This window comes from Dendronephthya gigantea, unplaced genomic scaffold, assembly GCF_004324835.1.
Source record: "Dendronephthya gigantea isolate DGI-Jeju-01 unplaced genomic scaffold, DenGig_1.0 000070F, whole genome shotgun sequence".
NCBI lineage: Eukaryota > Metazoa > Cnidaria > Anthozoa > Malacalcyonacea > Nephtheidae > Dendronephthya > Dendronephthya gigantea.
In genome coordinates this window covers 1,097,253-1,123,673 of record NW_021163080.1, presented here as the reverse complement: position 1 = coordinate 1,123,673, position 26,421 = coordinate 1,097,253, and the positions used below count along the sequence as shown (strand labels likewise).

The 26,421-nt window shown below is 40.6% G+C and overlaps 3 protein-coding genes across 3 annotated transcripts; 2 read left to right on the top strand and 1 right to left on the bottom strand.

Annotated features, from left to right (window-relative positions):
- Positions 1–605: 605 nt before the first annotated feature.
- LOC114531303 (uncharacterized protein PB18E9.04c-like) lies at positions 606–2,740 on the bottom strand. Its single transcript, XM_028552935.1, has 2 exons — positions 2,416–2,740; positions 606–2,092 (listed from the first exon to the last, which is right to left on the bottom strand). The coding sequence occupies exons 1-2, from the start codon at positions 2,738–2,740 to the stop codon at positions 606–608; spliced, it is 1,812 nt and encodes a 603-aa protein (XP_028408736.1).
- An 18,562-nt stretch (positions 2,741–21,302) lies between these two features.
- LOC114531302 lies at positions 21,303–22,802 on the top strand. Its single transcript, XM_028552934.1, has one exon. The coding sequence runs from the start codon at positions 21,303–21,305 to the stop codon at positions 22,800–22,802; it is 1,500 nt and encodes a 499-aa protein (XP_028408735.1).
- A 17-nt stretch (positions 22,803–22,819) lies between these two features.
- Positions 22,820–24,679, top strand: LOC114531301. The gene has a single exon (XM_028552933.1). It carries the CDS (start codon positions 22,820–22,822, stop codon positions 24,677–24,679), a length of 1,860 nt encoding a protein of 619 aa, XP_028408734.1.
- The last annotated feature ends 1,742 nt before the right edge of the window (positions 24,680–26,421 follow it).

The following is a 26,421-nucleotide window of genomic DNA, read 5'->3' as shown; positions in this document are numbered from 1 at the left end:
TAGTTATTTGTTTTCACTTGCTATGAATAATTTTGACTTCAATTACTAAGCCTAATAGAATTACCGAATGCTGATTGGTTGAGAGGAGTACTGCATTACAACTAATGTTTTGGCCAAAATAAGCAAAATAGCGGAAAAAATGCCAAAAAAGTGGATAAAGTCTGATAGGGCTCTATTTTGACAAGAAACTCGTACATGCATTGAAAATTATTTCCCAAAAGATCTTGACGAAGTTCTTTTAAATTTTACGATTTTATTCACCAACGAATTAGTGTCATATAAGAAAATAAGTATGGATATATTATTATAATTCTATTTTATAGGAGAAAAAATAGCTGCATGAACTGTGTATTCTTATAAATATCAAAAATTCCTGTTCGCCCACAATTTCCTGGGCAACAATATTGCGAATTGGTATATACGTTCTTAATCATATTCTCTAGAACTACTGTTGAAATTGAGGATATATATCAATTATATATATTATATCAAAAATTATACAAAGTTCTTCATGAAGCTGGGTAAAATGTTATTATTAAGAGTTAGTAGTATAAACGAAGAGTCCACTATTTTGACTCTTTTTTCTTTACATATCGGTATATAAATTAAGTGCAGGGGTAATGAGTGAAATCAGGAATCTCGTAGTGGTGGTCTTCATGCTGATTGATACCATTTCCCGTCCCTTTTTGCGGTGCATAGTTGGTTCCAAATTGCCCGGTGGCAGTTTGTGGATTTACGTTTGTTGTGTATGGATTTGGGATGTTTTGTGGGGTTGATCGCACTTTGCCGTTGTTTTCATGTGTTGCGCCGCGAAATCTTCCTTTATAATACGCGAAGACGGCAATGGATACGCCAACAACAGTTAGTACTGCAACAACGACAACGATCACACTAGTCACCGGGAAAGACTGAGATTCGTCATCGTCCCTCCTGCCTGCTTCTTTTTCCGTAAATGTGAGATCACGCTTTGTGGGGATTGATTTGGTTGGGAAACTGAACTCAGAGATGGCTGATTTGGATGAATAGGAATACCACTTGCTTGGTGTTGGCTGGAATGAGGGATTAGACTGTTTGGGTGTTCCTAGGGATAAGGGATTGGACTGGTGAGTGATCGATGCTGGTAGAGTTGAGTGAGAAGACTTTGTTAATGTTTGTGAAAAGGGGGGATTAGACCTAATGGTTGTTGGATGAATTGAACTTTTGGGTTTGGTGGGTTTTGATGCCTTTGAGTGATCGGATTTTGTGTTCATTGGTTGAGTTGATGGGATTGAATTGCTTTGGGTTTGTTGAGGTAAAGGATTCGACTCTGTGCGTTTTGGTGGATTAGAGGTTTCATGCCTGCTTGGAACTGGTTGGAATGTTGTATCAGGGTCTGATGGTGTTTGTGAGGATACCCATTTGGACTCTGTTTGTGTTGGCGGACTTGATCTGATTGCTGGTGGTGTTGAAGAATAGGACTTTGTGAGTGTTTGCAGGTTCGAGAAACTAGAACTGCTGGTTTTTAATTGGTTTGAATGATTGGGCTTCGTTGTTGTTGGTGATGGTGGGATTGAAGAGTAGGACTCTGTGGTTGTTGGTGGGGCTGAGGGCTTAACTTTAATGGTTGTTGATAAGGTTTCCCGCTTCGCTTCGCACTTTTTTCTAGAGTTGCAAATCTCTGCAGGATAACTACAATCAGCGTTTGTATTACATGGTTCCCCATTGCTTTGGGTTGGATTGGACACTGTGGGGGTTAATAGGGTTGTCAGATTGGAGCTTGTTGGTGTTGGTGTTGACTTCGACGAGCTTAGAGGTTCAGACTCCTTTGGTAGGTGTGAGGAATTTAGTTGTGTAGCGGTTGTGTGGCTCCGTGAATTGGACTCCGTGGCTGTTAATGGGGGTGTTGGTTGGTTGGTTGGATGTTTAGATGGGGGTGTAGGTGGGGATGTAGATGGGGATAGGGGTGTAGGTGTTAGGGTAGGTGTTGGGGTAGGTGCTGGGGTAGGTGGCGGCGGAGGTGGTGGCGGAGGTGGTGGAGGTGGTGGTGGAGGTGTCTGCTTAAATGCACATCTTTTGTTGGAGCTGCAAATTTCACTTGGACCACCGCAGTCAGCTGTTGAAGAACAATATTCTCCAATGCAGTCATCAAGGCACTCGCTGTTCTGTTTTGAGCTTTTACTACAACAATAACGATTTCGTGTACAGTCCGAGTCACTACTACACTTTGGTTCCGCACATTTTCCGCTGATGCAGTATTCGTTAGGTGGGCCACAATCATCATTCAATTTACAGTCAACGTTACGGCAGGATTGGCTGCAACGATCTTGAAAAGGATAGACCGCTTTTTTCCTGCAGCAATATTCCCCCGAATTGCATTCGGAATTGCTTCTACATCTCAAAATACATCCCAGGCTTTTGTCTATTAGGTGTATACACTTATCGCCATGACAACATTCAAATGTTCCACCGCAGTCATCATTGTTGCTGCAAGATTCTCCCAAACAACTCGAAGCGCAGACACCATTCCTGCGACAGCACACATAACCAGAACTACAGTCCGAGTTCGAGGTGCATCCGGAGCAACCTTTAGAAACGCACCAATTTGAGCGACAACATAGCTGCGAATCGCCACAATGGGCATCGGTGTCACAATAGTTGCCAGTACAGTCGAGAAGTCTGCATTCTCGCTTTTTGGGGTTAGTCCACGAATGCCATCCACCACAGCAATACTTATAGAACCAGTTTGCCGCGCAATCGTCATGTGTCGTGCACGTATCAGCTCGTATCAGTAATATTTCGTTGTGAATCAAAGCATATAACGCAATATAAAATATGCGTCTTGCCATGATAAAGACAGCAACTAAACAACGTAGTTCTGTGCGATGCGAAGGAAAGCGCAAATATGAAAATTTTCAAATGCAAAAGGATAATTTGTAGGCTATACGTAAAATGGAACAGCTACGTAATTATTTAATTCTGGCTCTATTGGCGCTAGTTCAGCTGAATACTTAATGCTAATAAGTTAATTACAAGGAAGTCTTGTAGGATTGGGTGAATAGTAAAAGTACGTCATTTAAAATGTCATGTCAAATTTATTTTGAAAGGAAAAATTTAGAAAATGCTATTATTTAGAATAAGAAATCTTGAGAAACAAAGAGCAGGAAGATCAAGCCCAATGGAAAGGATGTTTGAACTCTGATCTGATTGATCTGATTACCTTTAACTCTAAACATTATAACTCTATCAAAAACATTCTTTATGATTAATTTGACAACACATCCTGGGTGAATTTCTAAATTATTCCTTTCTATATAAGTTGAAATGTAGCTTCATTTTCCGTTCTAAACAAATTCAGTAATTCTCATGGCTTTTAAGAAAAAAGAACGGTTAGATATTTTATATACGTCGTTGGTGGCAAATAACACTGTTCGGGTTGAGTTAACACCCATTAACACTAAACGATATATACGCAACAACATAAATGAATTTATCTAATCAATATATCTGGAAACCCAATGTGCATGATCATTTTAAAAACTTTTTCAGCGATGAAGATCGGTCGGGGCAAAAAATCGGTATTAGTAAATCGCTTTTCGTCGGCCAGTCAAAATCACATCGTGTGCGCCAGGCGAACATGTATTTTTTTCTACATTCCTCGCAAAGATCGCTCGACTTCCGGTTTACTTCCGCATGATTGAAATTTTGTGAGAATATTCGATTGAATAGAAAAGGCTATAAATTATATAGTATATATAAAGTATACAAGTTCTAACTGAAATTCGATGCGTCTACCATATCTGGTATTCATCGTGAAAAGATCATTTAATTTTGCAATTTAGTACTGTATATAAGGAAGTATAGGAATTACGCTAAATTAGTTTGACGGTATGTGCGAAAATTAGTATCATAGCTCTATACACACGAAAGTCAATAACTTTGTGATTGACAATTGAGAGTTCTTATCAACTTTGAGTTGTTAAATGATTCATGATTCATATAATGTGTAAGAGCTTAAACTAAAATTGCGTGTATAAATTGAATATATACTGTCCAACATTGTTGGTCGTATGAATGGCGTAACGACTAATGTATACATGCCCTCTAACTCCAGTTGCACTACATAAATTTAACTCCAATATGGTGTTAAATTTATCTCAAAATAACGCCTACCGGGGTTAAAATAACATAGAACATTGCCGCGTTGGTTGAATCTAGTTGAACTTCAAATGGTAGCAGATCGCGTGATTTATGATTCGCAAATTACGCTATCATTTGAAACATTATTCAACATTGTAATTGTGCACATAATTATAATGATAATATAAGTTCAACACAAAGAAATTTATTCCCCAACAATTTCGGGCGACATTCTTTCGGAAGTATATACCTACAATGCTTTGGCACGCAGTGTTTTAGTTCGACGATATGTGCTAAAATAATATTAGAAACGGAAATCAGTAACTCCAGTATTGGCAATTAAATGTCTTTAAATAATGTGTTTTAACGGAGTCTCCTTAGTCAGTATGACGCCTAGTAGTTACACTTATACAACTGCCATTGTGTCTATGAATTGCACATCCACGAGCAGCTCATAGGCGTACGGGCGCAATCATCACCCGAATTTTTGAATTATACAATGTGCCCGAATTATAACTTTTACCAGATTACTAACAATGGATTTGGCAAAGCGGTTGATGTGATTTTCTTCCGATCTAGAGTGTGGGTCGTTAATTGCGCAAGAAATACGCTTGTTGCTGCCGAAACGAGCGAGCCTGGCACGAGCAAGCAAAGCAGCAAATCCTAATTGCTGTCGCAGCGAGCGAGCGCTGGAGCGAGCGAGTAAGTTAGCAGACAATTGGGGTGCAAATCAGTGCTTCCACTTTCAAATGTGATATTTCCATCAAGTAAGGCTGGAATTACCATAAAAATACATACTGAACAAAAATTCCACAAAAAACATGTTTAAATTTCCATAAAATTTCCACGAAAGGTATCAAGAAAAAGCAGTATTTTTTACGGCATTAAAGTAGTTTTCTTCAGTTTCTAATATCAAAGAAGAAATGATATAAGTATGATTCGGTTGCCGAGCCGATCATTGAGTTTGCAGCGGCAGCTGTGTTCCAGGGGCCAGGGGCCCCTCCTCGTTTCTCGCACATAGAATCAGAGAAAATCGACATCGAAATTTGGAAGATCGACCTAAAGGATGCTTACTTCGTGATTCCAATTTGAAGATCACCGGACGTACCTTCGCTTTGCTTGGAAAGATACTCTCCTAAAATCTACGTACCTGCCCTTCGGCTGCTCCACGCGTGTTTACAAAGGTGATGAAGCCAGTTGCATGTCGCTCTTCGCTTGGGGATACGCCAGATAATAGATCTCGAGCGGTGTGTCTAGGGGTAAAAACCGGAGGGCTGTGGTCTCAGATGAAGTACAGCTTTCACATCAATGGCCATAGCCTCGGATGCCCTTCAACAGGATTGGTCGAGGGAGAAGAATTATGCGTTTCCTCCATTTTGCCTCATAATGCGATCACTAGCGAAATTGAGAGGACAAGGGGCCGAGTTGATGCCACTTGCACCTGTGTGGCCCACAAAAGCTTGGTACCCCAGCTTGTTGGATCTGCCAGTGTCCCTACCAGTTCTTCTTCCCATGAGCCACAAGCTCCTGCTGCGCCCTCGGGAGGAAATACATCCTTTATTTGCGAATCAGACCCTTTAGCTAGCCACTTCGCATGAATCCAGCAATCTTTGCGCTCGGACGGCATTTGTGCAGACGCTTCCAAGCTCATCCTTGCAGCGTGGCGGCCAGGCACAAACGCGATTTATAACTCCGCCTGGAAAAAATGGCATAGCTGGTGTCTCAGGCGGGAAGCTGATCCATTTCGTCCCTCTTTAGCCGATATAACTGGATTTCTGGCTCATTCGTTCAACGAGGGCTTGGAGGATAAATACAGGGCATACCGGACGATAAATACATATCGCTCCGCTTTGTCGGGCGTCCTCCCACCAATTGACGGTTTCTCGGTGGGACAACACCCACTCGTTATTCGTTTGCTCAAGGGTGTTCTTAACTCACGACCTGCTTTGCCGCGCTATCAGCAGGCATGGAGCGTAGAAGTCGTCTTAATCTATTTGCGCTCGCTCCCTCGAAATGCTTTGTCATTAAATTACTTACGCAGAAGATAACTATTTTTTTTGCCCTGACCGCTCCTCGGCGCTCTTCCGAGCTTAAACTTCTCGACTTGCGCTTTATGCGTATATTGCCTGAAAGTGTCGAGTTCCAGTTACCTGAGATGACTAAAACATTTTCAGTCGTGACGTCAGTATTCTTCGCGAAGTATGTAGATTGTGCAAACCTTTGTGTGCTCCGCTGTTTGCAGTGTTATATTGCGCGCACTAGCTTACTTAGACCAGGTTTGGGTCCTACCACTCCTAACCAGCTCTTGATCAGTTTCCATAGGCCTCAATGGACGACTTGTTCTTTAAACTAATTTCTTACCTCGGCGATAAAAAGGATATTTTCTGAAAGAGCTTACTAAAATTAGTGAAACTGCCAAGTTTGGCTGCGAGTTGTTGTAAATTACGCAAAATATAGCCATGCGAAGTTCACGAATTTTGTATACTTTTGTATTACGGCCGGAAGTTTGTAACTAAATTAGTTACACATTTCCACATGTAATACCAAAGTATACAAAATTTCCCTAATTGCTATATTTCCCGTATTTTACAAAATTTTGCAGCCAAACTTTGCATTCTCACTTATTTAAGTAAAATCTTTCTAGCTGTGATGATTTATTTTCTTCTAGTTACTTCGATCAAAAATTAGTCTAAAGCGCAAGTCGTCCATAGGTCAATCCTCGTTAGCGCGGGAATAGATACCACAGTATTTAAAGAGCATTCAACTCTGAAGGAAATAATCAAGATGGCTGACTGGTCGAGGACTTAATTCTACCTTTACTCGCTTTTACTATCGCCCAGTTTTCGATAGCGTTTGTTTATGCTAGGACTGTCTTATCTCTGCCTATATCACTGATTTCGGGCGAGAGTTTTGGATGTATAGTTTTGGTTGTCTGGCTTTAAACAAGCATTGTTATATCGAGCTTCCGTGTTTGAACCGCAGTAAAGCCAAGTTTATATAAGAACACAGAAGTGAGATAATTATAACAATAGGGGGAAATTACGCGGATTCGTTTTTTCTTTAGGTTGTGTGGCATCACCGTACGCGTTTCGGAGGATGGAGGATAATCTGGAGGATACACTGGAGGATGGAAGATAATCAGGGTGATGTTTGTACTGTTATCGTTTTCATGAACGTCATTATTTCTAATAAGTCTAAGTTATATTTGAAAGATATTTTTATATACTTGTTTGTAACAAAGTTTTGTTTGTACTTGCTGATTCGAACTGAAGAGAATACGGCTAGGTTACCTAGCTATGACATTCAATTTTTCTTATTGCTTCTAAGTCTTCATCAGCTGTTTTGCGAGTTGGAAGAATAAAGTAGTGTTCAGTATATCTCACTTTTGTGTTCTCATATAATCTCGACTTTAGTGCGGCGCTTCGCGCCCTTGCAAAATCTTCAATTATTTATACTAAGTTGTTTATTCACTTTCAAAATTGCCAGAAGTTCTGCTGGGCTAGTGGTGAAGGCAATGCTCTCCCATGTTTAACACTGAGGTTTCGAGTCCAAGTACGCCTGTTTTTCATTATGTCTTTCGAGAAAAGGATAAAGTAAGTTAAATAACCTAAGCCTTTCAGCAGAAGATCTTGTAGTCTAGTGGCGAAGACTGATGGTCTCCCGAGTGGTAAATCGATGTTTCGAATCCTACCACAACCGTTTTTCATTATGAACTTCTTGAGAAGGATAAAGTAAATTAAATAACTATAGCCGTTCAGCCCAAGATCGTGTATAGTATAGTGGCAAACACAATGGTCTCCCAAGTTGGAAATGGAATGTTTGAATCCTACCATAACCGTTTTTCATTATGAACTTCGTAAAAAAGATATAGTAAATTAAATAACCATAGCCGTTCAGTACAAGATCTTGTAGTCTAGTGGAGAAGACAATGGTCTCTCAAGTAGTAAATCGATAGTTCGAATCCTACCATAAACATTTTTCATTATGAACTTCGTGAAAAGGATAAAGTACATTAATTAAATAATCACAATCGTTCGGCACAAGATCTTGTAGTCTAGTGGCGAAGACAATGTTCTCCCAAGTGGTAAATCGGTAGTTCGAATCCTACCATAACCGCGTCTTTCATTATGAACATCTTGAAAAGGATACAGTAAATTAAATAATAATTTTCATTACGAACTTCGTGAAAAGGATACAGTAAATTAAATAAACATCTTGTAGTCTCCTGGTCAATGTGTTGGTCTTATGTGTCGACAGTCGAAGGTTCAAATCTCGTTGTAGATGGAAATTTTCGTTATTAATATTACATGGTAAGGTTATGGAGAATAAGTTAGTGTAGGCTTCCAACAATCACCAGTTAGCCTTGTGGTACAGTCGTAGGCTATGAAGCACAAGGTCGAAGTATCAAGAACAGGATGCTACGTTTCTCGTGGCGGTAGAGGAAAAAAAGTAAGTATATTTCTCCGGGAATAAACATACTCGGTTAATCTTTAGAAATCAAAGTTAATCTTTGGAAATCAAAGTTAATCTTTAGGGAAATAAGGGGATATGTAGGGTGAATGAGGGGTATGTGAGTACAAAAAGACTTAGTAATTGGGCGGCCTTGTCTCCCGGGGCAAGGGGAAAGGCATAGGTGAGAAAACACTATATAAAACGTTTAAGTCTTTTTGTACTCATTTAAACCTCTTCACCCCTATTTATTCTCCTATTTACTCCTATCTATCCTTACTTTTTCCTATCCTCAGATATCCCTACCTATCCCCAAACACAATTAAATGTTTGAAGAAAGCTTGCTTTGAAAGTCAGGAAAGGCGGGGGAAAGACAACCCCCCTCAGTCTACTCCTCGTCCAAGGCGAGGGCATATTCGCCCTCTCGCTCTACCCCTCTCACACCAACAAATTCTCACCTTATAACCTTGTTCTTCTTTTTGGGTTTATCCAGGACTTGAACCATCGACTGTATACTTGGCAGATCACCGTCTTCACCACTACACCACCAGTTCTTGCGGTGAAAGCCTACAGTTTTTTACAATGCTTTTTTGGAAGGATCTTTGACGAAACTTAATACTTTTTGGGAGGATCTCAAAATGAAATACTAAACAATTTAAACAAGTTCACTTTAATGTTCATGATTTATCTCAAATCTCACACGCTGTATCTTTACAGACTTTACTATCTTACTCGCAGCTTGTAACATATCACATACAGCTAAGAAGTGCCTTAAAGCACCATTTTTCCATAAGTTGGTTATATGCGGCCCAGTGAAGCTAATGGTTACGGTGCGATTGTTTTGTATTTTTGATGAAGTGAATTCAAAGTATAGTACAAGAGTTAACAGTGCATTCAAAATAGGTTTAAAAGAAAAAAAGTACAAGAATTAAGAATAGCCGAATTCATACTAGGGTTGGGAAACTCATCTTAGAAAAGATGAGGTAAAAACCTGTCTGAATATGAATTGGGATAGGGATAAATTCATACGTATGATGGGTCGGGTATATGAGTAATCATCAGTTACGATAATAATGTTGTTTATTTCGCTTAGCCTTGTTCTGTCCTTGACCGTGTTGATATTTTACAAACTCGTCTGATTTTTGATGCACGCGATGATGCGAATTTAAAACGCCGAGTTTCTCTTCCAGACAGGATCCAGTCCAAACTCGCCCGTCTGTTAAGACGGCAAAGTTAGACGGGACGAGAAACCCGTCTGTGATTCACGTCAGACGAGTTCCCGTCTTCGATGGGTTTCCCGTTTTCGATGAGTCTCCCGTCTTCTATGAGTTTTCTGTCTAAGACGAGTTTCCCGTCATGAATTCGGCTAATGTATACAACGCGTATAGTCATGAGGCAACAAGCATTACATCTGAAATCGCAAATGAAGCAATTGACTATGTATTTCAAGACATTGTTGTACAAAAAGTCAAAATACTAGTTGTTCTAGCCGGTTCGTCGATTATAAAATACGCTAATCTAATACTTGAAGCTTTGGACTCAAGAGACCAACGTCTTAACAACTGCTTGACGACCACATCGTTTGTCGATAAGCTATTGTTCTTTATCAGTTGGCTTAATCGTTTCTTCGAAGAACTTGAAATGAAATAGTTATGAATCGTTGCCGTAATGTTGTTGAGCTCGCGAACCCCACAGACGGGTTTCTCGTCCCAATTTTCCCGTCTAAATTAAGAGACGGGTAAGTTAGACGGAATCCCGTCTGGAAGAGAAACTTGTCTTAAAATCGCATTTAGACGGATCAGTAAATCAGACAAGTTTCAGAAATATCAGTACGGTCAAGGACGGAACAAGGCTACGGAAAATAAACACAATGAATTATTATCGTAATGATTACGCATTACCCGAACCATGCATCACATGTATAAATTTTCCATATCCCAATTCACATTCAGACAGGTTTTTACGGCTATCAACTTTCCAGTCACAGTAAGATGTGTATTCGGCTATTCTTAATTCTTGTACTTTGACTTCACTCATTAAAAACACAAAACAATCGCACCGTAACCATTAGCTTCACTTGGGCCGCATATAACCAACTTATGGAAAGATGGTGCTTTAAGGCGCCGCATACTTGTATGTGATCAGTTTAGCGACAACACAAATGGCTAATATTAAATTACAAGCTACGAATAAGATAGTAAAGATACAGTGTGTGAAATTTGAGAAAATAAATCATGAAAATTAATTAAAGTGAACTCATTTAAATTGTTCTTTCATTCGAGATCCTACCAAAAGGTATTAAGTTTTGTCAAAGATCCTTCCAAACAAGGATTAAGTAAAATAAAAAACTGTAGGCTTTCACCGCAAGAATTGGTGGTGTTGTGGTGAAGACGGTGATCTGCGAAGCATACAGTCGATGGTTCAAGCCCTGGATAAACCGAAAAAGAACAACAAGGTAATAAAGTGAGAATTTGTGAGTGTGAGAGGAGTAGAGCGAGAGGGCGAATATGCCCTCGCCTTGGGCGAGGAGTAGACTGAGGGGGGTTCTCTTTCCCCCGGCTTTCCTGACTTTCAAAGCAAGCTTTCTTCAAACATTTAATTGTGTTAGGGGATAGTTGGGGGTATGTGAGGATAGGAAAAAGTAAGGATAGATAGGAGTAAATAGGAGGATAAATAGGGGTAAAGAGGTTTAAATGAGTACAAAAAGACTTAAACATTTTATATACTGTTTTCTCACCTATACCCTCCCCCTTGCCCCGGGAGCCGAGGCCGCCCAATTTTTACTAAGTCTTTTTGTACTCATATACCCCTCATTCACCCTATCTATCACCTGATTTCCCTAAAGATTAACTTTGATTTGCAAATTTAATCGAATACAAACCTCCCCCGAGCAACATTCCTACATTTTTTTATTTACTTTTTTTCCTTTTTCTTTCCATCGCCATGAGGAACGTACCATGCTGTTCTTGATACCCCGATCTTGTACTTGATAATCCACGACTTTACCACAAGGCTAACTGGTGATTGTTGGAAGCCTACAACAACTTATTCTCCATAACCTTACCATGTAATATTAATAACTAAAATTTCCATCTAAAACGAGATTCGTACCTTCGACAGTCGACACATGAGACCAACATCTTGACCACTAGGCTACAAGATCTTTTGCTGAAAGGCTATTGTTATTTAATTTACTTTATCCTTTTAACGAAGTTCATAATTAAAAAACCGTTATTGTAGGATTCGAACCATCGATTTACCACTTGGGACTGAACCATTGTCTTCACCACTAGACTACACGATCTTGTGCTGAACGGCTATGGTTATTTAATTTACTTTATCCTTTCACGAAGTTCATAATGAAAAACGGTTATGGTAGGATTCGAACCACCGATTTACTACTTGGGAGACCATTTTCTTTGCCACTAGACTACACGATCTTGTGCTGAACGGCTATGGTTATTTAATTTACTTTATCCTTTTCACGAAGTTCATAATGAAAAACGGTTATGGTAGGATTCGAACCACCGATTTACCACTTGGGTGACCATTGTCTTCACCATTATACTACACGATCTTGTACTAAACGGCCATGGTTATTTAATTTACTTTATCCTTTTCACGAAGTTCATAATGAAAACCGGCTATGGTAGGATTCGAACCAATGATGCCAATGAGTTTATTTTGACGATGATGATTTATGTTCTCTTCTAAGAGGCACATAACTTTAATTTATATTCGTAGCTTAACCTAATATCAACTATTTGTCTTGACGCTAAAATATCACAGGTATGGATACCTTGAGCAAAGAAGCTTAAGTATTATCTCACCACAAAGTAATTATATGTGGCCCAGGTGAAGCTAATGGTCACGGTGCGATTTGCTTTCGGTCAATGAAGTCAAGTCTGATTTCTCAGGTCACAAATTAGAATTTCAGGAAAATTGTATTTCATTTGGTTGATTCATTAGAATGTTTCCACTTTTGCAACTAATTTCACAGCTGAAATTGTACTCCAATATCAGGCAACAGATGTTAAATAACTCTATTTCTCTTAAGCTCCGTTAACATAAAAAATATTGTGACGTTTGCTCTAAACGTTTTTTTCAAGTTCATAGTGAAAAACATTTCCAAATTTTATTCTTCCGATATGCGAGAAGCCAACAACCACGGCGCCATAGTCAAACTTGCAGGAGGAGCCTCTTTCCTCGAAATAGGACAAGAGACCGAGAACCGATAGAATGGCATGTGGAACGCAATGGATGCGACTTCAAAAGCCGAAGGCTTACGGCTGTATTCTAAAAGCTCACTCACACTCACACTCACACTCAAGTTAAACTCGAGTGAGCTGCTCCCAAGTGTGATTGAAGTGTGAGAATAAGTGGAGTGTGAGTATAACTTTGCACTTTGAAAGGGCGTACTCATTTGAGAAGCAAACTGGTCAAATTGCATTCAAAAAGCTTACTCAAGTGTGACTAACTGGAGTGCAGTTCAGTAAACAATCATCTATATTAGAGTTTGATTTTCTCGGCTGTGAAGTCTAAAGACAACGTGCAGTGAGATGTCCCAAGGCAGGCAGTATTTTTCACAACTAGAAAAGTCACTTCTTACAGAGTTAGTGGCAAAACACAAAGACGTCCTGGAAAGTAAAATCATCGGCTATTGCTTCAATAATCCCTGCTCAAATAGACAGCCTAGAAAACCCTTTTGATGACGATAACTACGAATCTGGTAAGGGTATATGCTATATAGTAGAAAGATTATGGTATTGGGCATGTTTCATTTCTCATCGAAACCGAAAATGGCGAGGCTCAGTCTGGTACAACATCTACAGTTACTCCGCATCAACAACCGTCAACTGTTGTAGAAGCTGCCTTGTCGTTACCAACGACCACAAAGAAACTAATATCTGCGGCTCAAGAGCGTTGTTTGAGCATGCAAGAACAACAACATGAGGCGGAGATGGAATTGTTGGTTATTAAAAAAACCCAATTGATCACTGAACACACAAGAAAGCTTGAAGTGCTGAACGCTGAACTGGAGTATTGGAATTCGATGAGAAAACGCGTAAAACCTAACGAAAAAGAACAGCAGAGACCATTCACCCGTGCTAGGATGCACAATAATTATTGAAGTGAATGATGTTAAACAAAAAACGTCATGAATATTACAACAATTTCATTAATTAATATGTTGTTGTGATAGACGATTCTTACAAATCAAGTTGGCAAACGGTATAAATAACTTATAATATATACAATATGTACAGGTATATATATGATGTAAATAGTATTTGAAACATTGCTTTGAACCGTTGTTTTGAAACCTTTCTCAAACATATTAAAGATGGCTTATTATAATTTAAGTGAAATGTTGTATTATCAAGGCGTCGCGCACAGCAAAACCCAATCGTCCTTCATGACCTTCAACATCCGGAGTCTCGTCATCTTCCTCTGGAATATAGTCCGGTTCTTCAAACGGATCATTTTGGCTTCGGACAAAATTGTACAAAGTAGCTGTAGCAACAATAATAGTGAGTGTTGTTTCTAGTTTTGTACGTAGACTCATTGATAAGCATGGAAATAGTCCCTTTAATAACCAAATGTTCTCTCTATCGTATTTCTTGTCCGTATTTAGGCCATGTTATATCTTCGCTCTTGCGGTGTTTGCGGATTCAACAGTGGTGCCATCAGATAAGGCCGACATGGATAGCCACTGTCGCCCAGTAAAATGCCATCAATGTCCCCTCGTTCAAACTTTGCACATAAGCGACTGTTATAAAAAATTCTCGCATCGTGAACGCTACCTGGCCAGCGTGTGACAATATTTAGAATTTCCAAATTTGCTCCGCAAACAACTTGCACGTTAATGGAAAAGTACCCTTTTCGATTTCGATACAGTTCTGCATTTTGACCCCCGGGAGATGTAATTTTAACGTGGGTACAGTCTATTGCTCCAACAACGTTGGGAAATCCACCAATGCGCCAAAAATTAAGCTTGCTTTGCTGTAGCATATTCTCATTAGGGAATTTTATGTGATTATTCTTTAGACGAGCAATAGCTTCCGACACGCGTTTTATAATGCGACTTGCTGATGGCTGGGATATTTCACATACGTCCGCACATGCTAACTGGAGCGTACCAGTCGCATAAAATCGGAGAGTTATCAGCAGTTGAATATCAGCGGGAATAGGTCTTCCCCTGTCGTTATGTGCACGTTTAGGTGGTCGAATAATTCGCAGCAACTCCTGAAAAGCATCCTTTGTTAACCTATATCTCCTTCTAAATTGCTCATCGTCATACGTGTCTATATTGAACGTATATGTCTTCATTTTATTTCTGTTATTGAATATAATATTATCGACGGCATTCAGTCTATTTAGCCATCGGCCGGCCATGTTTTTATACACACTCGTGAGTGCGGGTCAAGGGAGGTATACATTTCACTCACACTTCACTCCACTTTTAGGCCTCATTGGAGGGTGAGTAACGTCTTTGAATGACTGGAGTATGAGTGTAACAATCAACTCAATGAGTTCGAGGGGGATCTCATTGAGTTGTAAGGGGGATCTCATTGAGCATAAGCGTCCACTCGTTAAGTGTGAGTGTGAGTGAGCTTTTAGAATACAGGCGTTAGTATATATGACATTGCTCTATGTGATTATGTTAAAATGCGTAATTAGTTAAAATGCGTAATCATTACGATAATAATTGTGTTTATTTTCCGTAGCCTTGTTCCGTCCTTGACCGTACTGATATTTCTGAAACTTGTCTGATTTACTGATCCGTCTAAATGCGAATTTAAGACAAGTTTCTCTTCCAGACGGGATTCCGTCTAACTTACCCGTCTCTTAATTTAGACGGGAAAATTGGGACGAGAAACCCGTCTGTGGGGTTCACGAGCTCTACAATATTACGGCAACGATTCATAATTATTCATTTAAAAGTTCTTCGAAGAAACGTCAAATAGAGAACAATAGCTTTTCGACAAACGATGTGGTCATCAAGCAGTTGTTAAGACGTTGGTCTCTTTATGGTAGGATTCGAACTATCGATTTACCACTTGGGAGACCATTGTCCTCGCTTTTAGACAACGAAATTTTGTGCTGAAAGGCTATGGTTATTTAATTTACTTTGTCCTTTTGACGAAGCTCATAATGAAAAACGGTTATGGCAGGATTCGGATCCCGAGTTTGGAAACCGGGAGAGCATTGCCTCACCACTTAGACCAGCATAACTTAATTGTGGCGATTTACTACACTATTTTATTTTATTAGACCTTTTTTCGAAGGATTAACGCACATAACTAGACCTTATATTCGTAGCTTTAACCTAATATCAACCATTTGTGTTAACGCTAAAATATCACAGGCATAGAATCCCTTCAGTGAACAAAGGAGTATTACATTACCATAAGCTAGTTATATGTGGCCCAGGTGAAGCTAATGGTCACGGTGCGATTGTTTACGGTCAATGAAGTCAAGTCTGATTTCACAAATCCTTCACTCACTGCATTTACTATAAGCTAAAACAGGTTGATTTAGTTAAGAAATGATGTGAATAAAGAACATTCTTAATTCTTGATTCAATGCATTAGTTAAAGATAGTACCGCGCACATGTATGCAAAGTTCTAATTAGCATAAAAGGATTAGAGCATCAGCGCTTGGTGTTAAAGGCTACATTTATTTATTTTTACCTAAATACCTTTTCCAAGTGATACTGATGAAAATATATTCGTCCCAGCATTCGAATCACCGACCTAAAGGTTACGAGACAATTGTCTTTACCACTAGACTAAGACTGATAGGACAAGCAATTGACTACATTAAAACAGCGTGATTATCCATACCAGGTATCAAAATATATGGTTACCATAACCTAATATTATTTATGTCTGTCATTTTGCACGAGTAATCTTTGTACTATTTCCTCACATATCGCCTATGGATGTTGCATTTCCGCAGCTCGTTACTGGGCATTTTCCACTGAGCTATATTATAATTCCTATTATACAGCTCACTTGCTCAGTGCCATTTTTCTGCGGTCTTAATTATACGATTGAAAGAGCCAAACACGAGTTTGGGATATTTTGAGCTAGGGGTTATAAATACCGCTAGCCATTTTATTAATAAAATGACGTAATATTTATTAAGTTTAACAGAAACTGATTACCTATATAACTCTACATATGTTTTAACATAGTTTTGCCCGGTAAGGTGGGAGTAAAATTTACGATAACGCACCCCCCCCCCCGCAGCCCCGAATACCATCACAACCAGGTTCATGGATGCAGGCATGGGGTGGAGGTGGAATGTATGAAATTACTTCAGAACAGTTTATGACTTGCTTCGCCAGCTGACCTTGAAATGTTTGAGTGTGTCTTATGACAGCACGCTGAAAATGATCTAATTTTTCCATCTGTTAAATTATTGGCCTACAGCTAAAGTTTTATCTCTTCAGAGCAGATTTCTTCCACTCCATTGGCAGAGTTGCCCATTATGATAGTGAAAAAAAGATGACACCTATTCGCAAGCAAATATTATATATAACCTAGTTTGTAAGATAGTCTAGAACCGTGTTAAACAAGGGCGACATATATAATTATAAATTATAAATGTTACGATGAATGTTACATTTGGTAGAAATTATCAGTACTATTCGTCTTTTTTCACAAATCAAGCACAGGGTGCATGGTTATAAGGTCGCACTGAACTTAAAATGCGAAATTTCTAGTTAAATAATTATAAATGGATTGTACCAAGTCGGATCAAAAGAGATTTGTCTTTGGCCTAGCTACAAAATTGCTTCAATTGAAGTCTATATTTTGTAATCGCATGCAAATGTTAGCATAATTATATGAAATGTCAACAAAATATACTGATTTAAAATACTGATTTCGATTTTTTAAAATATACATATATTATTATACACCAGAAGTTACTGTCGATCAAGATTAGTGAGATTATATCCTTCATTGTTGCGCGTAGGCAGTTTCTATGAACGCCGGATTTTCGTAGAGGTCTTCTTCAGTTTTGATAACATACTCAGGTTGTGAATTTCCGGTTACTTTATCTCGATTTGGAATGCTTTGTGATCCTTCAGATTTATTTACTTCATTCGTGTTACCTAACGTTAACCGCCTTCTTTTAAGATACACAAAAGCAGCAATTGAAACACCAACAGCGAAAAATATTACAACAGGGACTATCACCATGACCAATGTGGGGACAGGTTTTGTTGTTTTCTCCTGGCCGGTGGGTTGTTTTAGTGAGCTTGTTTTGGTGACAGATGGTGAGCTTGTTTTTGCGATAGTTTGTGAGCTTGTTTTTACCACCTCGCATCTGAAGTTCGAGTTGCAAATCTCGTCTGGGGAGCGACAATCCAAATTTGTATTACATTCTTTCTTCGGCGTAGGGGACGTCCTAGAGCTTACAGGAGTGGGAACTGTTGTCTTCCTTAGTTCGCATTTTCCGTTTGAATTGCAAATCTCGTTGTCACCACCACAGTCTTCAGCTTTTGAACACTTTTCTCCAATGCAGTTTGCAAGGCACTCGCTGCTCTCACCCGGGCCTTTCTTGCAACAGTAACGATTACCGGAGGAGGCAGAACAGTCAGAATCGCTGCTACATTTAGGGCAACCAACATTCGTGCATACCCCTTTGTTGCTGCTGACGCTGCAGCACTCATTTTCACCTCCACAATCACCATCTGCATCGCAATCCTCGCCAACGCAAGATCCTTTACGGCAGCCCAGGTTTAAGTCGAACAATTTCTTGCAACAAACCTGACCCGAATAACATTCTGATTTTGTTCCACATTGAAAAAGGCACTTATGTCTCAAGGTCCCTCCGTCTATACATTTCCCGCTTTTGCAGCATGTGTAATAACGAGGACAGTCTTCGTTCATGTCACAACGTTTTCCAATACAATCATCCTTAGTGCATACTTTTTCTGTGAGAGACTTCTTACAACAATAATATGAGGTACCATGCACAATCACCGTCGGTCCTGCATGAATCAACAGTGGCGAAGATGACGCGGAAAACCAAAACATACAATTCAATCGGAAATGTACAACGGTTTTTCATGATGAACCACATGCGGACAACGAACTTGTGGTGCTGTACGCAGAGACGAACTTGTGATGCTGTACGCAAAACGTTTGCAAGAATTCGGTAAAATGATAGTGAGGTGCCAATGCTACTTGACCACAGCAGTGTTGCTACAAAATATCAGAATCTGTAAGTATTAACCGCGGTCTGCACGCATATTTCAAATCTTTCAAAGTATTCGGGCAATTTATTGCATTCGACTAATTCCAGATAATGGTATTGAGAACATTGTTCAAAAAAATTGAGCTTTTTTTCATGCTGACTTCTAGAAATAATTTCACGCCTAAAATACAGAAATAATTTTACTTGACATCTGTTGGTTTCGAAACGGAAGAGACTAACCAACGGATGTTTTCTATAATATTGTATTGGCAAAAACAACCTTGTTATTTTCCGCAGCCACAACCGCTAAACCAAAATGCGTAAGTTTAGTCAGCAAATGCGCAATGCGGTTTCCCAGCCTAACCTAGCAATGTCCGTTGCGCAAAACAACATTTCTAGATCCATTGCACGTTCCGGTATCGCTCTGCATAAATATAGGAGACTCAAGCAAACTTAAGTCAGTGTTTAACGTGGACCTGCTTGTGAGTAAGCAACTGTCGTTGGTGCCTTTATAAAATAATTGGCGCGTCAATATCTATTCACGTTGGTACTCTAGAAATCTACATACTCTACGCTATTTTTCTATAAAGGTTTGGTGCGTGCGCAAACCAAAGTAAGTAAATTTGTTAAATATAATTGTTATTCTATGCGCTATGTTCACATTTTGCGCCATTTGTTTATTTAAGTAATCTGCGCATAATTCTTTGCTATAATGTGTTAGTTTGCATGCCGCAAGTTCCAGTTAAGTATCGCTATTCCAAAACGCTAAATTCGCTGATTATTTTGCATGCCTAATTCAGTGTCTTTTGTTATATCATTGATAGCCACATATATATCGGCAATAGTAATTGTAGTGTTAAAGCATGTTATTCTCAGTATAAGTACTCGTTAATTGTCATATCATATGTATATCATAATTATCTTTCTGTGTTATATAGTCGTTTATAGTTAGTTTGTTTAATTGTTATATTCTAGTTCGAACCGATATCCAGTCGATTCTCAATCTATTTCCAGTCGATTCTCAATCGATCTACAGTCCGTTTCCAGTCGTATTATCTACGGACAATCGTTTCTAGCTCGACTGTGTTATTCCAACGACGAGTTCGTGTTTGTCAGTCTATACCTGTAGTATCGCTGATTTATATTAAACCCTCAGAACATTGTTATCAGAATCGTCTGTCGAGTTCGTTTTGTTATCCACGCACCCGTCTATTTAGTAGTTTCGTTTGGATTATCGTTGCTATTCAAATTCTGTTCAGACGAAAGCTACATTTTAGTTCGAATTTGATGCACTGTCAAAAGGAATTCGACGAATTTGTTACTGGTCAATTGAATGCGTCACGACTGTGTTGACAGCTTGTGATCCGATCCGATTAGCTACCGCAATCATAAATCAATTACCACCTTCTTATCCACGAAGCTTAAAGAAAATCTACCTATGGCTGAGAAGGCACGTTCAATAGAACAATTTAAGAAAGCGCGAAGTACCGCAAAATCAAAAATCACCAGAAAAAAAACACAATCAAAGGGTTTATGCAAAACCAAGATAACTTAGCTGTTGTCAAGGATCAATTAGGAGAACTGCACGATGAACTAAAGGCGTTCAAAGACGTACACGAGGCCTACCATAGTCAGCTAGAATCTGATGTCGACTTGCGCGAATCAGATGACTACCGTCTTTCTGTCGAAAGAATTGCGAGGGATTTCGAACACGAGACAGGCATATGGCTTGCTGAAATAGCTCAAGAGATAGAAAAATCCTTCAAGCATCAATCCGACTCTGAACTTGTGAACATTCAACCAGAAGACTCGATAAGTCAAGTGCAATCCCGTGCTTCGTATCGTACGCACTCAACTTGTGGGTCGAAGACAAGCGTAACCAGCGCGAGAGCAAGAGCTGCTGCTAAAAGGGCTGCCCTACAAGTCGAAGTAGAACTTCTCGAACGTTTGCAGCAAATCGAAATGGAAGAGCTTGCTCTTCAGCAACGGAGGAAACAGCTTCAGTTACGTGGGGAGATTGCAGCAGCTGAGGCTGAAAGAGAAGTTTACGAGAAAGCCAAATCCGAAACACGTAGTGATAGTTTACCCTCTCAAGTTAGAAACTTACAAGCGAGAAAACTTGAACCTGAAGTAACAACAGCCAAAGTTGAACACGATGAACTCAATACGACCCCAGCTCCACCTAAACTCTCCGAAGGCGCCGTTAAACTCCACACCTGTTTCGGCAAACAGTACTTTGAATAACTTCCATGAAGAGTCCTTTAAGAAACTGGTCGAAGTGCAAGATCAACAGAGTCATGCCCTTCAACTACTTATACAACAGCAACAGCAGGGAGTTAAAGCCCTAACCCTTCCTCAACCAAGCATGCAAGTATTCAGCGGTAACCCCATAGATTATTGTGATTTTATCCGTTCTTTCGAGCATCTTATCGAGGCTAAAACTACAAGTTCAAGTGCTCGACTATATTACCTGATCCAGCACACGTCTGGTGCTGCACAAGAACTAATGAAGAGTTGCCTAACAATGGGAGAAGATGAAGGTTATAAAGAAGCGAGAAGGCTGCTAAAGGAAAGATTTGGACAAGACTATAGAGTTGCTGCTGCACACGTACAGGGGCTTATAAACGGACCACAAATTAAGAACGAAGATGGGATCGCCCTACAACAGTTTTCGGTGCAATTGACAAGTTGTACAAACACTCTGGAAAAGATCGGATACTTGGACAGATTGAACAACTCCGATAATCTAAAGAAATTAATCGACCGATTGCCTTATCCAATGAGGATCAAATGGCGAGACAACGTTGATCGAATCGTGGAAAGAGAAGCCAGAGATGTCAGTATTAAGGACGTAAATGACTTTGTCACCGCAAAGGCAAGAGCTACGACCCATCCCATCTTCGGGAAGATTTCCACCGCCGAGAAGGCACCGAAATTCCAGAATCCGAAGATGAGAAGAAATGGAGGAGCCGCAGGGTTTTCGAGTCAGACTACCAAACAAACGCTGAAGTGTCCGCTTTGTGGGTCAAACCATTGGTTATCTCGCTGCGACAAATTCCGAAAGCAATCGCTGGAGGAACGACAAAAATTCGTGAAAGAAAAGAAGCTCTGTAACAATTGTCTCTCAACTGGTCACTTCGTTCGTTCTTGCACCAAACAAAGCTTCTGTAAGGTGCAAGGTTGTACCGGAACCCATTCAACATTCCTCCACCCAAAACTCGCTGAGGACAAGCGTGAAAGCGAAGACTCGAAGAGAAACGAGAATAAAAGGATTCCAGAAGATCAAGGTATTAAAGACGCCTCAGATGGAGCAACCAACGGTTACGTAAAGTCACGGATCCCAAAATACAACTCTGTGACAGGTCTCGCGGTCGTTCCAGTCAAGGTGAAAGTAGCCGGGAGTTCTAGGACAGTAGAAACATATGCATTTCTAGATTCGGGATCCAACACCACGTTTTGTACAGACACCCTGTTGAAGAGACTCGGCGCGAAAGGGAAAAAGACAAAATTAACGCTCACGACAATACAAGGCGAAAATGAACCAATCGAATGCTCCTTTGTCAGTTTGGAAGTCTCCAATATGGAAGGAAACGCCGACATCAAGCTACCCATGGTGTATTCGAGACCCAGCTTACCGATCCCATCTGAAGCGATTGGTAAACAAGAAGACGTCGACAGGTGGCCCCACCTGAGCGGAGTCAAAATTGCCACGATCGCCCAGGACGTAGGTCTGCTAATTGGAAGCGACGTTCCCTCAGCGTTACAGCCTATTGAAGTAAGAGAAAGCAACGGCGAAGGACCATTTGCAACTCGAACAGCTCTCGGATGGACATTGAACGGTCCATTGGGAAGAGAATCAACAAAAACTCCAACTGTGAATTCAATACAAGCTGACAGCAAACTAGATCGACAATTTGAACGTTTTTGTAACCTCGAGTTTAACGATAACCAGTACGATCCAAACCCAACGATGTCTCGAAATGATCTGAAAGCCTTGAGATCATGGATGAAACTGCGAAGTTAGAGAACGGTCACTACGAGATGGCTCTGCCATGGAAAACATATCCACCAAATCTGCCAAACAACCGAGTTCAAGCCGAAAGTCGACTTCAGCTCTTGAGGAAACGATTGCGGAAAAATCCAGATCTGCACACCAAGTATAAGGGATTCATGTCTAATCTCTTAACCAACAATCATGCAAGCAAGGTTGTTGATCATAATGGTGGTCCGAAAGGAATGGATTGGTATCTTCCTCATCACCCGGTATTCCATCCTCAAAAACCTGATAAAGTCCGAGTGGTCTTCGATTGCTCTGCAAAGTATAACGATACCTTGAATGACCAGCTGTTACAGGGGCCGGACCTTACCAATTCACTCATAGGCGTACTAACTCGTTTCCGGCAAGAAGCCGTGGCATTCATATCCGACATTGAAGCCATGTTTTATCAAGTACGCGTAAGACCAAGCGACCGCAATGCATTACGTTTTCTATGGTGGCCGAACGGCGACTTGGATAAACCACCTGAAGAATATCGAATGAATGTGCACCTATTCGGCGGCGCATCAAGTCCAAGTTGCGCTAACTATGCGCTGAAGAAAACGGCAACAGATAACGTTGATCATTTTGATGAGAAAACTGTTGAGACCGTTCGACGCAATTTCTACGTAGATGATTGTCTAAAATCAGTCGCTGACGAAAACGAAGCCGTCAAACTCGCAAAGGATTTACGAGATATGCTCGCGCGGGGTGGCTTCAAACTCACGAAGTGGGTTTCCAACTCAAAGAAAGTTCTAGAATCGGTACCAGAATCTGAAAGAGCGGCAAAAGTAAAGAACCTAGATTTCGATCAAACCTCCATCGAAAGAGCTCTTGGTGTCGGGTGGAATGTGTCATCCGACACATTTGGCTTCTCAGTCGTTATCAAGGATCGACCCTCGACTAGGAGAGGTATACTTTCGGTCGTTAGTTCTGTCTACGACCCTTTGGGTTTTGCTGCTCCTTTCATACTAATTGCAAAACTGATTCTGCAAGATCTTTGTCGCTCGAAGCTCGATTGGGATGACCAGATCCCTGAAGAACATCTAAACCGTTGGCAAGCGTGGCTGATTGATCTTCCTAACTTGGAAAAGTTAGCCATTAATCGTTGTTTTAAACCAAAAACTGCGAATCAGTCAGGAATCAACTCTATTCAACTTCACCATTTCTCTGATGCTTCTCAGAATGGATACGGGGCAGTGACGTATCTCAGGACAGAAAACAGCTCGGGTGAAGTGACGTGTTCATTCGTCATGGGAAAATCAAGGCTAGCACCCATTAAACCTGTAACGATTCCACGAATGGAACTGTCAGCTGCCGTTGTTTCAACGAAATTAGAAAGAATGGTAAAGAATGAACTTACTCTACCTATCGATCAATCGTATTTCTGGACAGACAGTACATGCGTTTTACGTTATATAGAAAATACAGAGAAACGTTTTCAAACTTTCGTTGCTAATCGAATAGCTTCGATACACGATGCTTCTACACCCAATCAGTGGAACTACGTTGACACTGAGTCGAATCCTGCCGATGACGCGTCGAGGGGAGTTTCAGCCAATTCTCTACAACGTTGGATTGAAGGTCCGGATTTTTTGCGCAAATCTACCGAATCCTGGCCACAAAGACCAGCTGAACTAAGTTCAAACGTACCTGACGACGATCTCGAGATAAAGAAGAGCTCGGTTGTGTGTGCAAGCAATTCACCGAAACCAGCGCAAGAACCGTCTGCGGAAATATTCCAAAGGTTTTCATCCTGGACAAGATTAAAAAGAGTGATCGCATGGATGCTCCGCTTCATCACAAACATACGTCGCCGACAGCCGAATCGAGCCACAGATATTCGAACTCTCCACTTTCCTTGAGAGAATTGGCAAATGCAGAAAATTGGATCTTGAAGAGTGTACAAGCAAGTTGTTTTGCAGACGACATCCGTCGTCTTCAAAGGCTCTCCGCGTCAAGTAAAACAAGTCATCCATGTGCATCTAACAAGTCCAGTACTTTAGTCAAACTAGACCCAATCATGGAAGATGGTCTAATCCGTGTTGGAGGTCGTCTCCAACAAGCACCGATCGTATGCGACGCACAACACCAAATTATACTACCCAAGAAACATCATATAGTCTATCTGCTGATCAGATTCTATCACTACATGTCCGGGCATTCAGGCTTGGAATACACCCTATCCTTAATCCGTCAAAGGTTTTGGATCATAAAGGCAAGATCAACCATAAAGAAAATATTGAACGAATGCGTTAGCTGCAAGAAAAGACAAGCATCGGCCGTAGAACAGAAAATGGCAAGTCTACCGAAGGACCGCGTTACGCCGGCAAAGCCGCCCTTTTCATTTACTGGTGTCGATTGCTTTGGGCCATTCCAGATTCGGCGTGGTAGAGGGACAGCGAAACGTTATGGCATCATATTTACGTGTCTGACACTTCGAGCCATTCACATTGAAGTAGCAAGTTCGCTGGATACAGAATCATTCATCAACGCGTTGAGACGGTTTATTGCGAGGCGAGGCCAGCCAGAGGAAATGCGTTCAGATAATGGGGGGAATTTCGTTAAGGGAGAAAGAGAACTTCGCGAGGAAGTTGAAAAGTGGAACCAGTCTCAGATTCATGATTTTCTTGTCCAAAGAAGTATCAAGTGGACGTTTAACCCACCTGCGGGCTCACATCATGGCGGAGTGTGGGAAAATGTATTCGCACCGTTCGAAAGGTTATGAGATCAATCACAAGAGAACAAACGTTAGATGAAGAAGGCCTCAACACGCTGATGTGCGAGGTTGAATCGATCGTGAACGGACGACCCCTGACTAAATTATCAGACGATCCACGTGACCTAGAACCCTTAACCCCTAACCACCTGTTACTTTTGCGAAGTGGTACGAAGGTTCCACCAGGCGTTTTCTCCAAGGATGATAGCTATGATAGAGACGTTGGCGACAAGTGCAACATCTCGCAAATGTTTTCTGGAGGCGATGGATACGGGAATATCTACCCTCACTACAAGAGCGACAGAAATGGAACAAACAGAGACGAAATCTGGCCGTTGACGATGTCGTTTTGATCATGGACGAAAAGACGCCGCGATGCTCATGGCCTCTTGGACGTATACTAGAGGTTTACAAAAACCGGAAAGACGGACTGGTACGTTCGGTGAAGGTAAAGACCAGCACATCTGTGTTTGTGCGACCCGTGGACAAGATCATATTCCTGGAATCCGAGGCAGATACAGTGAACGATAAGTGAACCTTAAAATACCTAGCGCATGCGTCAATTAAGTTTAACGTAGATCACACGGACGGTGATGCTTCTATATAGTTAATGATTATTATCAATTGTTTCGAACCCATGTACGTGTTTGTAAAGGCTAATTTAACGCCTTTAAGGGGCCGGAATGTTGGTTTCGAAACGGAAGAGACTAACCAACGGATGTTTTCTATAATATTGTATTGGCAAAAACAACCTTGTTATTTTCCGCAGCCACAACCGCTAAACCAAAATGCGTAAGTTTAGTCAGCAAATGCGCAATGCGGTTTCCCAGCCTAACCTAGCAATGTCCGTTGCGCAAAACAACATTTCTAGATCCATTGCACGTTCCG

What these genes read in the sequence shown, in the direction of transcription:
- LOC114531303 (XM_028552935.1), bottom strand. Translation starts at nt 2,740, where the DNA reads ATGACGATTGCGCGGCAAACTGGTTCTATAAGTATTGCTGTGGTGGAT. An exon ending in GAATGTTGTCATGGCGATAA is followed by an intron (nt 2,093 to 2,415) that starts GTGTATACACCT and finishes GTTCTTCAACAG; the next exon opens with CTGACTGCGGTGGTCCAAGT.
- LOC114531302 (XM_028552934.1), top strand. Translation starts at nt 21,303, where the DNA reads ATGGGAGAAGATGAAGGTTATAAAGAAGCGAGAAGGCTGCTAAAGGAA.
- LOC114531301 (XM_028552933.1), top strand. Translation starts at nt 22,820, where the DNA reads ATGGCTCTGCCATGGAAAACATATCCACCAAATCTGCCAAACAACCGA.